At 36.1% G+C, this 17,690-nt stretch overlaps 1 protein-coding gene across 1 annotated transcript in view; it reads left to right on the top strand.

The window, feature by feature from the left end:
* Positions 1-17,690, top strand: part of LOC129258947 (intraflagellar transport protein 88 homolog) — a 29,398-nt gene extending 11,708 nt beyond the window's left edge. The window contains exons 7-23 of the mRNA XM_064098474.1: positions 616-679; positions 910-982; positions 1,763-1,853; positions 3,720-3,824; positions 4,526-4,628; positions 5,641-5,755; positions 6,583-6,814; positions 9,291-9,361; positions 10,224-10,410; positions 10,990-11,146; positions 12,480-12,596; positions 13,136-13,244; positions 13,942-14,092; positions 14,970-15,138; positions 15,995-16,060; positions 16,807-16,913; positions 17,580-17,690. Of these exons, the coding sequence (XP_063954544.1) occupies positions 616-679; positions 910-982; positions 1,763-1,853; positions 3,720-3,824; positions 4,526-4,628; positions 5,641-5,755; positions 6,583-6,814; positions 9,291-9,361; positions 10,224-10,410; positions 10,990-11,146; positions 12,480-12,596; positions 13,136-13,244; positions 13,942-14,092; positions 14,970-15,138; positions 15,995-16,060; positions 16,807-16,913; positions 17,580-17,675 (2,013 nt within the window). The 3' untranslated portion in view covers positions 17,676-17,690. The remainder of the gene's footprint in view (positions 1-615; positions 680-909; positions 983-1,762; positions 1,854-3,719; positions 3,825-4,525; positions 4,629-5,640; positions 5,756-6,582; positions 6,815-9,290; positions 9,362-10,223; positions 10,411-10,989; positions 11,147-12,479; positions 12,597-13,135; positions 13,245-13,941; positions 14,093-14,969; positions 15,139-15,994; positions 16,061-16,806; positions 16,914-17,579) is intronic.

The raw sequence follows: 17,690 nt of genomic DNA, 5'->3' as shown, positions 1-17,690 counted from the left end.
GACATAAGGTTAATCAAGTATTAGTGAACATCCTTACTGAGTTTCAGGTCACATGACCAAGGTCATAGGTCATTTAGGGTCAATGAACTTTGGCCAAGTTGGGGGTATTTGTTGAATTACCTTCATAACTTTGAAAATTTATGGACCTAGTTCATGAAACTTGGACATTAGGTTAATCAAGTACCACTGAATATCCTGTGCGAGTTTCAGGTCACATGACCATGGTCAATGGTCATTTAAGGTCAATGAACTTTGGCTGTGTTGGGGGTCTTTGTTAAATTACCATCCTAACTCTGGAGGTTTATGGATCTAGTTCATAAAACTTGACCCAGGCCTAGTTTCACCACAGATTAATTAATAGCTACACAGCTATTGCATTTACAATTTTAAGGAAAATCTATAATTTATCATACATGTACATGTATTGTATTGAATTGATTTGAGCTCCTCAAGTCGAGGAGAGCGATTCTGAGGAGCTCAATTGAGCACCTCGAAAAAATAAGGAGAGCGATTTATTGAGCTCCACGAAATTATAAACGTGAAGGACTGTAATTGTGATATTAACGCCAATTGATATGGAATTTGTTACTTGATATTCTTTCCATTTCTCTTCAGGATGGCAATGTTGCTCGACCAATGACCGCTGTCAAAGCTGCGGGATACTCATCAACTGGCAGAGGTAAATATAATATCCTTTTAAATACTTACGGTACCACTATTCCTTTTTTTTGCATTTGATTTGTTTTTTCCCAAAATACATGTATTGCAGCTTGTCATGGTAAATGTTTTCCTTAATCATTGGCTGAAATTACTGATACACTATAGATGGACTATAAAATATGAGCTTACCTGACATAATTTGTCATAATCTGTTCTCATTCCTTTCCCCACCTGTTCACTGTTATCCAGGGCAAGCATTTGACCCATTGGGTCAATCATCGAAAGGACCACCGCCCCCATTAGAGACCAAGAATGAAGACTCGTAAGTGTCCTAAAGTATTTTTTAACCATCATAGTTAAGCCTTTATCCATCCTTTTTTAATTTTTTGCATTGTTTGAATTGAAAAATGGAGGGTTAATCATGAAAGGTCTGTCGTATAAAAGCTGAATATTATTCAGAGTAATGGATGTTTAATTCCTTGGTGCCCAGTAGCAAGGTATCCCTAAAAAGACTGGGATATTCTGACACCTAAGAAGTCGGGGGAAAGAATTATCTCGGTCCCCTACGATCTTGGCAAATAAGGCTATTCCGCCGAAAAGTTTAATGTGATATTTCAGTTGATGCTTTCTCTAAGGGATTTTGTAATGAAGATTAAAGCCTTACTATAAATGGGTCTTCTTGGCTTAATCTCAGATCACCAGATTTAATCAAATATTCGCTGTCAACTAAGCTTTCACCTCCTCTCTGGCCCATATTTTGAACTCAGGTTTGAATTAAACCCCAGTTTAAAGTTGTTTAACTATTGAGAGCCAATTTGAGCACATTCAATTTATTTTCTCATATGACACTCAAATTGTTCATAATTGTCTGGGAATGATAACTGAAGTATTTTTCTTCATTATGAAAGCAAAAGGAAACAAAATAGTAAACATAAGAAATATACAATATAAACATAATTTTGAATTTTTGGCTCCCTATAATTTTAGCACAGAGTTAGACCGTGGTCTAAGTTAAAGAATACAGGCCATTGTGTATTTTGGGGATTTTACATTTTCTCATTCCTTTGAATTGTTTTTGTCTGTTTCTTTTCCCCATGATCAGTGCTGAAGAGAAAGTAAAACAGCTTGAGAAGCAAGTGAATGATCTGATAGAAGAAAGCTGCTTTGCTCACAGTAGAGGAGAATTTACTCTGGTAAGAATAGGGAATTCATTATTACATATTGATTACAAAAGGCAAAAGATCAATAATGATCATTTTTGTCTCACCTGCATAGCAGAGTGAGACTATAGGCGCCGCTTTTCCGACGGCGACGGCGGCGGCGGCGGCGGCGGCGGCGGCGGCGGCGGCGGCGGCGGCGACGGCGGCGTCAACACCAAATCTTAACCTGAGGTTAAGTTTTTGAAATGACAGCATAACTTAGAAAGTATATGGACCTAGTTCATGAAACTTGGCCATAAGGTTAATCAAGTATTACTGAACATCCTGCCTGAGTTTCATGTCACATGACCAAGGTCAAAGGTCATTTAGGGTCAATGAACTTAGACCATGTTGGGGGAATCAACATCAAAATCTTAACCTAAGGTTAAGTTTTTGAAATGTCATCATAACTTAGAAAATATATGGACCTAGTTCATGAAACTTATACATAAGGTTAATCAAGTATCACTGAACATGCTGCATGAGTTTCACATCACATGACCAAGGTCAAAGGTCATTTAGGGTCAATGAACTTTGGCCGAATTGGGGGTATCTGTTGAATTACCATCATAACTTTGAAAGTTTATGGATCTGATTCATGAAACTTGGACATAATAGTAATCAAGTATTACTGAACATCCTGTGCAAGTTTCAGGTCACATGATCAAGGTCAAAGGTCATTTAGGGTCAATGAACTTTGGCCAAATTGGGGTATTTGTTGAATTACAGCCATAAATTTGAAAGTGTGTTGGTCTAGTTCATAAAACTTGGACATAATAGTAACCAAGTATCACTGAACATCCTGTGCGAGTTTCAGGTCACATGATCAAGGTCAAAGGTCATGTAAGGTCAAAGAACTTTGGCCACGTTGGGGGTATTTGTTGAATTGCCATCATATCTCTATAAGTGTATTGGTCTAGTTCATAAAACGTGGAAATAAGAGTAACCAAGTATCACTGAACATCTTGTGCGAGTTATAGTAGTTTTCAAAATCAGCACTGCTGCTATATTGAATCGCGTGATGCAGGTGAGACGGCCAGAGGCATTCCACTTGTTTGGGTTGTATTTTTCATTTGCACTGTCACTATCTCACTATAAAAACTTGCTCGTAGAGCATAAAGCTGTTGGCTTATTCTCACCCAACTGGGTACTCGGTTTTATTTGCATCTGTTGAAGTTTAGATACTTAGAAATACATGTAGGCTTAAATCTTGACTGCATACATTCAAGAACCTTTCGAGTTCCATTACCCTATCTGTTTATGTCACAGATGAGAATGCAATTCATGAAAATAAAATAACATGTGTTTCATGAATGTAGTCAGAATTGACAATGTTAGTCAAAATCTCAGTTTTTGATATGCTGATAAGCACCAGTCCCTGATTGTTATTTTGCTAACTGTCAGAGAATGACAAATTGTCAGAAATGACGAGTTTCCTAAAATTGTGCCCATTCTTGAAGTATAAGGTAATAGATTTATTTATTCCTAGTTATTTATATGTTTAAGTGATTTATTGCACTGTTTGTCTGGTTTTCCTTCCTCTTTCCTTTTGAGGCCTTTATCAATTTCAAGCTCTAAGCTTAAGATGGAGGTCTCCTACATTTCAAAATGTATTATGTCGATATATGTATGTATATATATATATATATTTATGCTATTTGTTTTAATAATTAGAAAAAAGAAATTTATCAGGTATAAATATATTTCAATTAGATTGTTAGAATGTATGTATGCATATGTTATTTATTATGTCATTTGCTTATTGTCATGTTATGCTGAGAAAAAATGATTACACTTGTATAATACTGTTGTTATTGGAATGTGGAAATAAATCAAATCAAATCAAATGTTATTGCATAGGCTCTGGATAAAGCAAAGGAGGCTGGACGGCAGGAGAGAAGACTAGGATCGGTCAGAGATCAACTCAGTAACAACGAACAGGTCAACCTTGACTTGACCTACTCGGTGAGTATATTCTACATTCTTTCCATAAAAGCCTGTTCGTTTAAAATAAGGTTGAATAGACTGATACATGAACAGCATTTCATTTGTCTGCATACAATTGGTCTTCACATGAAAATACTGGTTGATATTCTCTTAGCATTGATAAAGTAAATTCTAACTTAATTTAGACCACTTTGTGAAATGTCTGTTGCCAACTCATACTCTATTAAAGTGCAGATTATATCAACCCTGAATGTATAAAAAAATAAAAAAAAGATTTTGCAATTACAAAAAAAAAGATTGTATAATTATAAGATGAATTTCAACGAGTTCTTTGCTAGATTATATTTTTCATGAAATTATATGGTAGAGCATACTAAAAATTTTTTTTTTCAATTGGGCCAACTTTAGGAGAATGCAACGCAGCGATAAATGAAGAGAACTGAATGGTCCAATGAACATACATATTAAAGTTATCTCAATGACCAGTACCATTTGAAAACTGAAAGCTCATTGCTTATCTTTATTTTTATGCATGCTCGTGTCTTTTGAAATAAATATATCTACAAAATTCAGTGGTTATGAAGATCACTTGCATGTTATCATGTTATACTTGTCTTTTCCTTTTCCTTTTTATTTGTTTGTCTGCTTTGTCATCTATACCTTTTATCAATTTTATATCATTAAATCATTTATCATTCATTTTCACTTCATGTTTGTAGGTCTTGTTCAACTTAGCCAATCAGTATGAAGCTAATGAGATGTTTACAGAAGCCCTCACTACCTACCAAGTCATTGTAAAGAATAAGATGTTCTCAAATGCAGGTGAGTGAATGTGGGGCTCAAATTAATCTAAGGCTATCAAAGGCCATGCCTTGGAGGCTCCATGACATTTGCTCTGGCGACAATCGCTCCGCTATAAATTCCAAACACTAATCAAATTGCAACCTTAACCCTACATCTGAGACGAAATAAAGCATGGAGCAATTGTCGCAAGAGCGAAAGTCGTGTCATGGCTTTGATACCAATTTTTTTGGCTTCAGTGACCCTGTCATTGGTTTTAATCCTTTTAGGTGCCTTTAGTAATTGACCCTGTTATTGGTTTCAATCTTTTAGGTATCCTTTTTTTTTTAATTTTCCCATTTGTGTTGTGATATAAAAGCGAGCCCCAAAGATAGAAAAGCGTTCCATGACATTTGCTCCCTAAAACTTAACCTCCAAAACTAAATAAACCCTAATCCTTATCATTGCATTATTCTGAACCAGAAGCTTTATCACAATCCTAATTTTAACCCTTTGCCCTCTGGGATATCAAGACCGGAGCAAATGTCGCAGGAGCATTTGTCACGTCACCTAGAAAAGTGGCCTCCCCAAAAATAAAAATATAAGACATTTAAAGACTGATAGTAAAGAGGCAAATATTGACTAAAGAATAACATCTGGTTGACTAGACTTAATTGAAATCTGGGGTTAGGCTTTATAATTTTACTGAATTTCTTTGACATAGTTCTAGCAGTTAATGAATTGCCATGATTTCATCAGATGTTATTATAATTTTCTTATCGTGCTTGGAGAAGTGGGTCAAAATGATGAAATTATCATCTTGTGATAATAATGATTTTATTCCTCATCAAACATGAAATACGTGAGGAAGTTCGGTGAAGTTTTGAAGTTTAATAGTGTCACAGTTACACCAAGATAATGACTCCAAACCGACCAAAATTATGTAATCCAAAATAATGCAATAGTTTTGATCGGTCTAGAGTCGGTTTCGTTGGTGTAACTATAACATAACTTTGTGGGTTCTAAACGCGGGATGTTCCACTTTCCCTGTCAGGTCGTTTGAAGGTGAACATGGGTAACATCTACTACAAGCAACGCAACTACCCCAAGGCTATCAAGTATTACCGTATGGCCCTTGATCAAGTCCCCAATACACACAAGAGATTGAAGTGAGTTCACTAACTTCTGGCATCGATATGTTGTTATATTGCAACATTTTTAAAAATAACCATAATCTTCAGGTGAAAGAAATCAGAGAATACTTGAATTTATATTTGCATTTTCTTTGGATGTTTGCAGAATAGACTAGTTTGTTATATATGACCAAAGTTATCTATTTTAAGCTTTTGAAGTGAAACGCAGCCTCATTTTCTTGTTTGTTTTTCTTTCTTAATGGTTCCCGTAGTGACCGGCTGGCATATCGTCAGTGTTTTGGTTTGAAAGGAAGTACTGACGACGTGCCCGCCGATCATCGCAGTCAAACTTTAGTCTTTTACCTTTCTTTATACAAGTATCCAGCTCTGTGTATGATAATTATAGACTTACTGTTGTGGTGACGCATTCCGGTACTCTGCTCAATTTGTGAATCATTTTCTATAATTATTCTTATGTTTTACTTTTGGTTTCCCTTTTTTCAAGCCTTTGAGGCTTTTTGGGACACCTTTTTCTTCCATTCTTATATTTTAAAAAAAAATCTCATCTTATTGTTTCATGATTATATTTGTATATTTATGTTCAAATGTATCATATTTGTATGTTTTTACATAATATTATTGAAAGAAATAAATGAGAGTATTTTCACTCTCTCTCCCTCAACACAACATTGATGCTAGTAAGCTGTGACTTTACTTCAGCTAAACTATGATTACATATTTATTTTGGCTAACTTCAATTTATATGTATTTTTTTTGAACAATTGTCGATTACTTCATATGCATCTTCATCTCTCTTGCCCCCCCCCCCTTTCATCTATTCCCACCCACCTTCCCCTTTCCAGGATGAAGATAATGCAGAACATCGCCAACGTCTTTGTCAAGATGGGCCAGTACTCCGACGCAGTCACATCCCTAGAGCACATCATGGCTGAGAAGTCTGATCACTCAACAGCGTTCCATCTCATCCTCTGTTACTACGCAACAGGAGACAGAGATAAGATGAAGAAGACCTTCCAGAGGCTCCTTGGAGTCGAGATGAATCTGGAGGACGAGGACAAATACCTGCCACATCCAGTAAGTTGTCCCTCAGTTTCTTTTCTTGCGTCTACCGTTGGATTTTCCCTCCTATTTCTTCTCTCCTTTCTCATTAGCCTTATCTCTTGTATTTTTGTCCCAAACTGATGAATAAACTGAACGTTGGCTTGAGGATTGTGTGCTTTTAGAATATAATGCTGAGTAGTTTCAGTAGTCCTGCTTTAGAAACATTTGTCTGTGTATGGTGTTAACCAATATTTTTTTTTCATTATTGTATTGTTCATTGTTGCAGTATGATTTTTTTTGTACCCCTCCTGTTTCCTATTCTTTTGCGTAGAGCACTCTTTTTTATTCCATTTTCTTTTGACTTTACATTGAATGTATGATTTCAGGCATTTCCCTTACAACCAAAAACCTTTCCCCATAGTGCATTGTTCTTTACTTACCCCCACCCCCCCCCCCTAAACTAGCAGCTTAAGTCACATCAGCACTCACCAAATCACTGCATTTTTTTCTGTGTGTGTTGATTCAGTCAAAGCGTACTATTTTATTTCCATGCACATTATGTGCTTTTGTGCTTCATTTTCCTCTTAAGTTTTCATTATTCTTTCTGCTTTGTTTCATATACCTTTGCTTCTTCATTTCCATTTTCTATATGTTATTAATTGTAAAAGGAGGAAGAACCTTTTATACCAGCACCGGTGAGTGTTCTAGTTTAGAGTTTATGTTATCTCCTGATAGTTCAGACACTTGTTAACCTGAGTATATCAGAAGTTTACATTACATAATTCAGTTATTTTTGTATCATTTGTTTTGTTTCATTTACTTTCATTGACCAGTCTCTTATCCCAAGTCTCCTTTAATTGAAATTTAAGACCCTCTAAGGAAGCAATTAACACACCCAAAGAACTTTTACTACTTACGGTTGCCATTTATGTGATTGATGGTTTTTTTTTTGCACGATAAGATATCCTTTTCTATGTTTTTAACTTGAAACTAATCCAACATTCTATTCTTTGAGTTTGATTCTTTGAGTTCTATCAAATACATGTATTACAAGAATTGTTTAGATTGATTACTGGCCTTGGTCTGCCAGTTATGGTATCTTTAAAGTATTCTTAAAGGTCAAGTCCACCCCAGAAATATCTTGTTTTGAATAAATAGAGAAAAATCAAAATAGCAGAACGCTGAAAATTTCATCAAAATCAGATGTAAAATAAGAAAGTTATGACATTTTAAAGTTTCGCTTGTTTTCATAAAACAGTGATATGCACAACTCAGTGACATGCAAATGAGACAGACGATGATGTCCCTCACTCACTATTTTTGTTTTTTATTGTTTGAATTATACAATATTTCACTTTTTACAGATTTGACAATAAGGACCTACTTGACTGAACCATATAGTATTAAACAATGCTAATTCCACATGTACAGGGAAAAATTAATCGTTTTTTTACTTGGCAATGAGGAGAAAATTAGAATATTTCACATTTCATATAATGAAATACAAAAGAAATAGTGAGTGGATGACGTCATCAGGCTCCTCATTTGCATACCGACCGAGATGTGCATATAACTGTTTTGTGCCGAATTAAGCGAAACTTTAAAATGTCATAACTTTCTTATTTTACATCCGATTTTGATGAAATTTTCAGTGTTGTGCTTGATGGATTTTTCTCTTTTTATTCAAATCAACTTTTTGTTGGAGTGGACTTGTCCTTAAACATCATCAAAAGCATTGCATGATATTTGTTTTCAAAATGTTAAATTTGAATGCATATTAATCTGCATAGGGAGAAAAAAATTGTTATTTTGTACAACAATTTCCTTGTCCGTTAAATTATGACTCATGGAGAGTGTTTGATCAAGATCTGTTGTCTGATAAGTTATCAGATCTGTTGACTTTCCCTGATTTTCATTGGTTGAGAAGCACAGGGGTCTGACTGTTACTATGGTAACCGTCGGAACAAACATATTTTGTCAGATCAAATATCCAACAATCCCGTACATGAAATGCGCCCAATCAATAAAAAAAAAAGTGTAGACAGAACTGTTATACACTCAGTTCAAACTACAATTGTAGTCTGTTTTTGAAAAGTAGTACATATTTGTGAAATCATACTATAGAGCATTGTTCAGATACATTGCGACAAAGCTCAGCAAATCTTTTGGTGAGAAAAGCGCGTCCATTATGCAATTTTAGTGCAGCATATGTTTCGCGTCTCTAAAAAGTTGCGCAAACAAATCAAATCTTTCACTTTGTTGTTAGGAGTCATACTACATGATTCCATGAACTTGTCAGTGCAATTTAGCTCCAGTCAAGTCTTGTGCTAAATATTTCAGAATTCAATTCTAGCCCAAAGACAAAAAAAACTTCTTGCCTGTGTAGCATTTTTTATAGCCAAATATATTCCATTGTCTCTGTATATGATGTTGCTGAACTTTTTTGTTCTATTTCAGAACAACCTTCGATTTTAACCTTATGGCTTTTCCCCTTCATTTCCTATTTTAGGATGACAAGCATGCTAACATGATCCTAGAAGCAATTAGGAATGACGGTCTCAGGCAGGCTGAAAGGAAAAGGTAAGGAGGCTAAACAATTTCTGTTTTAAAAAAATATAAACGATGCTTGGAAGAAAATAAGACTGAATGAATGAATAAGGCAAGGCTTGAAAATAGAAAGTGTATAATCTTTCACTGGATATAGCAGTCATTGTCTTTCTCATGGAACATAAGACTAGTACACTCCACGTGAATAGAATATTGCTGTACGATTGGTGAAAAATGAATGATGTTATGGATAGTAGATCTTCCCAGTCCATGATGGTCCACTTTCAGTTCATCCCATCACTTCCACCGATGGTAAATATGTACCTAATATATGCCATATTTGATGTGTTTCGACCCTGTAACAAAAGAAAATGCAATCAATGTTACAATCAGTTATTCCTGTAAGTCTGTGCCAGACTATGTACAAAAAGTTGCAATCAATCGTAGGTATTAATAAAAGCATTTTGTGTTGCAGGACCCTGTTTACCTGTATCTATAAATCCCACTGCAATCATTATAAAAATGCAAAGCATGGTTACTGTGCAGTGGGAGACGTGCTAGCTCAGTTGGTAGAGTGGGGGTTTCGGATTCCGGTGACCGGGGTTCGGGTCCCGCTTGGTGCGTTATTGCACTTTGGTAAGGCATTTATCCTCATTACCAGGTCCCTTGGAGAGGACCTTAAGCCGTCGGTCCTCTGGTTCCTTGTTTACAAGCATTTATGCTTTAGCAATCAGGCATAAAATTCCACCCCATCATTGACACCATGTTCGAGAAGTAGTCTGTTTTCGAAATTTCTAATGAAAATCGTGCATTTGATTATGCAAATGATAATTTGCTAAATCAGATTAGCCTGTATCCATATCATGATTTCCATTTTGCTGATTTGTCTCCTTAGGAAAGCTAGTATGGAGAAATGCGTCATGGCTGCAGCCAAGCTGATAGCGCCCTCTATAGAGCAGAGTTTCTCCGCAGGGTATGATTGGTGTGTTGACTGTGTCAAGCAGTCCAACTACATCGACCTTGCCAACGACCTTGAGATCAACAAGGCCCTAATGTACCTCAAGCAGAAGGAATTCAATCAGGTATACATTGATGCAGGCCGGAAATTTCAATTGACTCTCAAAGCAACAAGGATTCCACTTTTCAGGTTAAAGCCTGAATTTGGGCCCAAGAAACTTTTTTCATAGGCCACAGATAAAACTTTTTTCAGGGGGGGGGGGTGTTCAGAGTGACTTATTTTAGATGATTTCAAGTCTTTCTTATGAATTCTCAGTGGCATCCCTGATTTAGATGAGCCAGTTCATGGTTACAGTCTATAACAAATGTGCCAATGAATGTTATTTAATTTACAAGTTGTCAACCTGTAGAGATAAACAGTGAATTTTTGCTCAGTCATATATTCAAAGCATTTGTTTATTCACTGGTAAAAGTTTTTTGCTCAAGATGGCAAACATATCGAGTTGTTACAAGTCAGTGTTGTCTTATGTCAAGACCAAACAATATGTTAGTCCACAAGTCTGTGGAATGCTTATTTTCCTTTTATGTATTCAATATACATGTATATCAATGGGACATTGTACCAAAGATTTCATTGTATGCTATCTTTTTCTTCTCATTGCATTGACAAATCCTTCTTTTTTTTGGTCGAATTTCTGTAATAGGCTGTAGAGGTTCTGAAGACGTTTGAGAAAAAGGAGTCCAAGTGCGCCGCCGTGGCCGCAGTCAACCTGTCCTTCATCTACTTCCTACAAGGCGATGTAGCTATGGCTGAGAAGTACGCAGAGGTTGCGATGACAGCAGATAGATACAATCCTCCAGGTATGTGGGCATCAGATGAGGGGTGGGATGGGGTGGGGTGAGGGTGAGGTGAGGGTGTATCACAGCTGGCTGATTTTTGTACAGTAAAGCCCAGCGCACACTATGCGATCCGATGCGACACGATTTTCTAATAAATCGCATTTTGCTTTAAATGTGAAGGTTCCAAGAAGTAAACTTATTTTATGTGACGTTTTTATAAACTTTTCTGTAGTTTCCAATTTTCTCTGATACTATTTGTCATTCTTGTACATACTGTATATATATCATCTTTTTTTATGCTGAGAAAATAAATAAATTGAACTGAACTGAACTGAACATTGTGTTTGGAATAATAAAATAATAATTTTGCTTTGCGACAAGTACTATGGTCAAAGTAAAGTCCAAATCGGCTTCAAGTTGCAGCTGATGATGACATCATTGCGCTTTTAAATTGAATTTGCTTTTGTTCCTTCAGGGAGGTACGAACTAGACTGAATTTCGATTTCAGCAGTCCTTACCACTATTCTGAACTCTGATCGCTAAGATTTCATCGGCTGGAATGTTCATCTCAAATGTTATTACAATTTCTTTGAAATTCAGATCGCATAGTGTGCGCCGGGCTTAACATAGGGAACATTCAGCGATAGTGCTGGTCGATATTTGATTTCAATGTTAGTCAGTCATCGCCTGCAAAATATTGCCGATAATACCATAGATTTCCAAGTCGAAGATTGATTGTAAATGTTCATAATGATCTGCAATTCCATGAGATTAGGGAAGGTGGAAACGGAAGTAAGACTTTCTTAAGTGCTTGTTAATGAAAAACAGGCATTCGGGTGCCAACTTACAAAGTTATACAGAGCAGCATTTGTGGTCAATGAATAGTAATTAACTTTTTATAATTGACAATATTTTGGGCATATTGCATTACCAAGATATATCAACATAATCGTATACCCATTATCAAATATTTATCGCCCAGCAATATTCAGCTGTGCAGATGTTTGTTATAAAGAGCTGTTGTTCAAAATTGAATGCTATATGAATAGTTTATTGAAATGAACAATTTGTATAGACTCTACTATGCACTGATGGTACCAGTGTTAATTGTTCACTTACGGGAAGATACCAACTGATGTCAACAGTTGATTAGACTTACTATACTCTGATAGTAACATTTTTTATTGTTCACTTACTGGATGAAACTGGTGTTTAAAGTTGATTGGACTTTACTTTGCACCGATGTTACCAGTGCTAATTGTTCACTTATTGGATGATACCAGTGTTAAAAGTTGTATAGATTTTACTATGCACTGATGGTTACGGTTTTCACTGTTTATTTTTCGTCTTGAAGCCTTGGTGAATAAAGGTAACTGTGTGTATGTCCAGGGAGATCTTGAGAAGGCCAAGGAATGTTATCAGGAAGCACTCAGAACAGAAGCGTCCTGCACAGAAGCTCTGTATAATCTAGGTCGGTATATAAATGTGATATTGACTTGCCATTAGGGGAATATTAGATATATTGACCCACAAGAGAATATTGTTCTGAGTCTTATGGCAAGGGCAATATATTTCTTTAAAGGGCAACATTTCCTATGTTTCCCAAAGTAGAGCCAGTCAATATAGTTTTGCAAAGATTAAAAATAGCTGTTACAAGAACTGCAATAGTTTGATGAATATCTATTGTCCACTATCGTCTCACATTTTCACTAAAATTTGAATACATGTCCAATGGTTACTATAGACTCAGGATTTTCAAACTACAAATATTATGTACCGATATCATACATCAAAATTATTTTCATTTAAATATTAACCAAGGACACTTTGACATCATTTAGTCACTGTAATCCAGGTCATGCGACCAACAAGCTTTGTTTTGATATATTTCTAATCTCATATTTACTCTCTTTAGGTACTTCACCTATCAGAAAGAAATGTGATGAAACCTGCATGAATTGAGGGTAATTTCTTTGTGTAATGAATTAGCATATGTTTATCATTTTTCAGGTCTCGTCAACAAGAAGCTTGGTCATCTAGAGCCAGCGTTGGATTGTTTCCTCAAACTCCATGCCATACTCAGAAACAACGCTCAAGTGATATTCCAGATAGCATCAATGTATCCTTGATAAATAACACTTTTTTGTAATATTTCAAGCTGTTTATGGGATAATTTGATAGTATTCATTTGGAATTTTTTTTTTTTTTACAAAGTGTGCAATTTGATAATTAGTTATAGATACAGAAATTATGTTCTGATTATTTCATATTCAATTTTATATCATTTATTTCCATATTCTGTTCAACATTTAAACATACTAGATACAAACAAAAGTTGACTCTTAAATGATAAAATCAGATAGCAATAAGCAGCAAGTAATATAAAAAAAAAAACTGACTCCTTACAAAAAGTGTAAATGAGAAATATACTACAGGTTCCCTTTTCACAAAGACTAATAAGGTAAACTTGCCATTGTGGTAACTAGCATGGGAACAAGTTTCAGCAACCAATAAAAATGAAGTTTCCATGGTATTGCCATAATTGTGAAGATTCCATAATTGTAAGTCCTTATGAAATGGGCCTGTGATCTAGCTGTTCCGGGGGGGGGGGGGGGGGCATACATTTTGACTGTGCAGTGAGAATCCATCAAAGTGTAGTTAAGCATAGAGTCAAACCATGATTTGGTCTTAGCCAATCAACTTGCAGAATTTAAATAGCTTTCAATTGATCATTGATAACAAGATTAATGTAACGGGTCCCTCCCTTTCACTTAAAGTTCGAGTCAAGTTCCTTGACCTTATTTTACGATGTATAGCTATGAGATGTTAGAAGATATCCCTCAAGCCAGTGAATGGTTCATGCAGCTGATAGGCATCGTACCAACTGATCCGGGTATCCTCTCTAGAATGGGAGAGCTCTATGACAATGAGGGCGACAAATCACAAGCATACCAGTACCATTTTGAGGTTAGTATCCATTGAAACTGACATACATTGGGGTCATGCCTGTTTCAGCGCTGTGGTCGCAACAGGTGGTGGCACCACTAGGCCCCATTTTGGTTATCACCTCACAATAGCAATAGATGGGAATTCACAAATGTTAGGGATATATTTTTATTTTCTTAAATTGTTTCTTGATGAATGGTAGAGCAGGGAAGGGAGAAAGGAAAGTTAGACTCTCATCGGTGCTTGTCCATGAAAGCGGGTGTTTGGGTACCAACTTACAAAGTTCTGAGTAGGTTTAATGCAATACAGAGCAGCATTTGTGGTCAATAAACAGTCATGAACTTTTCATAATTGACAATATTTTGGGCATATCGTCTTACTGCGATTTTTCAGAATGATCATAAAACCATATTGGAATATTTTATTAGAAATAAAATTTGTTTTGTATACATGTAAAGTACACTCTAAATCCTGTTTTGTCAGCACTCACTGCTCTGACTAGCTTAGTAGCTTCCTATGGGGGCTGGTGCCCTTATTTGCTAGATCTCTGTGAGTACTGAGCTGACCTGGCTTGCCCATTAAATTGTCAGTGAATGGAGCAGCAAGCAGGAGGGCACCAGGCCCCATCAGGATGTAGCTAGGAATTCCAGTGGGTGATGCAAAACTGTACTTGAAGTATTAAGAGCTCTTTGTTGACTTAAGCCATTTGTTGTTGTTATATGTATTTATGTATATCTAAAGGAACTGTTGCTGCGCAAGCGCCATTAGCGTTTCTGGACGGTGTATGGGCTTGATACGACATCACCATTAATATTATTATTCAATACTTTTTCAGTGTCGCATAATTTGAATAATATCATTCAGCACAAATTCATAATGCTCATTTTCTCCCACACAGTCATTCCGTTATTACCCGTCCAACATTGAGATCATCGAGTGGTTAGGGGCGTACTTCATCGACTCTCAGTTCGTGGAGAAGGCCATTCATTACTTTGAGAGGGCGGCGGTCATCCAACCCAATCAGGTCAAGTGGCAGCTGATGATTGCCAGCTGCCATAGAAGAAGCGGTAAGAATATTAATCCATTGCTTATCAGAACCAGGTGATCCCTGTACAAAGCGTAGGGGAATTACAGAATTCAGTAGTCTAAAGGTTAACAGTGATAGTTTTGTTGTTTAGTACTTGTTAACTTCACTGCCATTTAGTCTTCTTAGAACTGCGGCCCTGCCAACGGTGCCAATGATCTCTGAGCATAATGGAGGAGGAGTTCAAAAGAGAGAGAGAGAGAGATGTTGTTAGAAGATACCTTTACATACATATTTATACAGGAAATGGCAAGCCCAGCAACATTTATGTGTAATAGGTTGATAGGTTGTAGGGCAACAAGAGCAAATGTCTACTTTTCTGTGCAGCCTGGTTGAAATATGCCAGAGCCAGTCAGATTCTATAGAAGCATATGGGAATATGATGTGGTTGCGTGCAAAACTCTATTTTATGTAAGCTTTATAGTGTGCATCTATTTACAGAAAAGATGCTTTTGATTGCCATAATATGTCTCAGAAATAGAAGGGGGAAAACATTAGTGTGTTGACGGGTTGTGTAATAAAAACCCATAAGGACTAAATCTTACAAAGGTCAAACTTTGGTAGGAAAATGCCCTGAAAGAATGTTTCACACAGTAACAGTTTGGTTTCTAACTCATTCCTTCCTAAAGGATATAATATATAGTATGCTAATGATGAAGCATAGGAGAAAAGATTCTGATATCATCATTGTAAAATATTAATCTCTCATTCATATACATCAAACAAATTAGATTAAGGTATTATGTTTTAACATTATTTGTCCCAATGTAAATCATGAATGATGAACACAAGGATGATTTGTTCAATAAGACAGTGTTTTATTTCTCTTTCTAAAACAGGAAACTATCAGCAAGCCTTGGAAACCTACAAGAAGATTCATAAAAAGTTCCCTGATAATGTAGAATGTAAGTGAAACTTTAGTCACTTCCCCATAAAAAGTATCATAGATTGTGAATAATCACTTGGAAAAGGTAGCAGTGAAGCTATATTCAAAGTAGGAAAGATTCATGATAATACACCACCGTAGGTACAGTTAGTTATCTTCCATGCATAGTGGAAATTGTCTTTAGAGACCACCTAAGGGAGAGAAGAGAAACAGTCTTCATGAACAGGTAGTGTCTACAGGTTCATTTAATACATGTTTCAATGGGGAATACTTATTGAAAACAAAGTTTGTTGTCAGCCCTTCTATACAGGTGATCATAAAAGCAGCTTTTTATGGAGATTTTGAAAAATTTCCTTTAATAGCCAAGGACTGACGCTTTGGTTTCTCACGACAATATTGTATAATCTTGCATGGGCGGAAATCTGTCTCCAAAGGTACGGGGGATTGGAAGGCAAAAAAAAGGTTTTCGCCTAAAATGTATAGAGGTCATTTAGTCCAAAATACATGTATTATTTCTATTGTGAATGATCTATTTTTCTCCATCATAAAAGACAAAAAATAGTAGGGGGACATTTGATATTGTGTCCCCCTACTATTTTGTGCAGGGGGGACGCGTCCCCCCTGTGATTTTTGCCCATGTAATCTTGCTAACATGTAAGTCCGGATGAAACTTATCAGTGATGATAAATAGTCGATCCAATCTGTCTCTGAGACTGATTTTTGTAAGTGGATTCTATGTTATTAGTCTACTATTTTTTGTTTCAGGTTTGAAGTTCTTAGTACGTCTTTGCTCTGATCTTGGACTGAAGGATGCCCAAACATACGCAACCAAGCTGAAGAAAGCAGAGAAAACTAAAGAACTCAGAGAACAGGTTTGATAAAAAATCATTTCTCTCTTACATTTGTTAATTTCTCTATTAATATGTTTTTGTAGGAAAATTTTATCCACTTTTTATTTCTAATTTATTTAAATCCATATTTGGATTGTCAGGGGGGAGGTGACAGCTGTGTAATCTGCTCTCAAGGATTTGCTAATTAAACCTTTACCAAATTTCCCATGATCAGAAAGCAATAACATATATAGTGAAATTGTATATCAAGAGCCGCACAATGAATAAAAGTCTTTATGGTGGGCTTAATAGACAGGTGGTGCTTTTTTACAGGTGGTCATTAAAAACAGTTTGACTGTATTGTTGTACAGAAGGGTTGTGGTAATTTTGGGGCTTTGCTAAATGTATTAATATGGCCTATCAAGATTGTCACATAGAACTGAAATGATAGCTGGTGGGTGTCTTATAAAGCTGTTCATAATTATGAAAGACTTTATGAGAGACAGGTGATCCTTTCTTGAGGTAAATTATGCGTACCAAATTTTTTTTGTGTAGATTAAGCTCTTTAGAAAGGATCACCAGCTGTTCATACAGATACTTGTAACTTACAAACAGCTTTATGAAACACCCACCTGGATACATAATTAATACATTCGAACAGCCAATGATAACGTACTAAATGGAAAATCTATTTTTTTTTTGTTTCAGAGGGCCACCAGTGGTAACAGACGCGGTAGCGGTCGTGGTGTACGGCAAGGAAGCGCAGGTCAGTTATTTCATTGTACACAAATGCATCTTTCATAATCATGTTTATGAATT

This window comes from Lytechinus pictus, chromosome 4, assembly GCF_037042905.1.
Source record: "Lytechinus pictus isolate F3 Inbred chromosome 4, Lp3.0, whole genome shotgun sequence".
In the NCBI taxonomy this organism is placed as follows: domain Eukaryota; kingdom Metazoa; phylum Echinodermata; class Echinoidea; order Temnopleuroida; family Toxopneustidae; genus Lytechinus; species Lytechinus pictus.
This window is presented reverse-complemented; position numbering and strand designations above follow the sequence as displayed.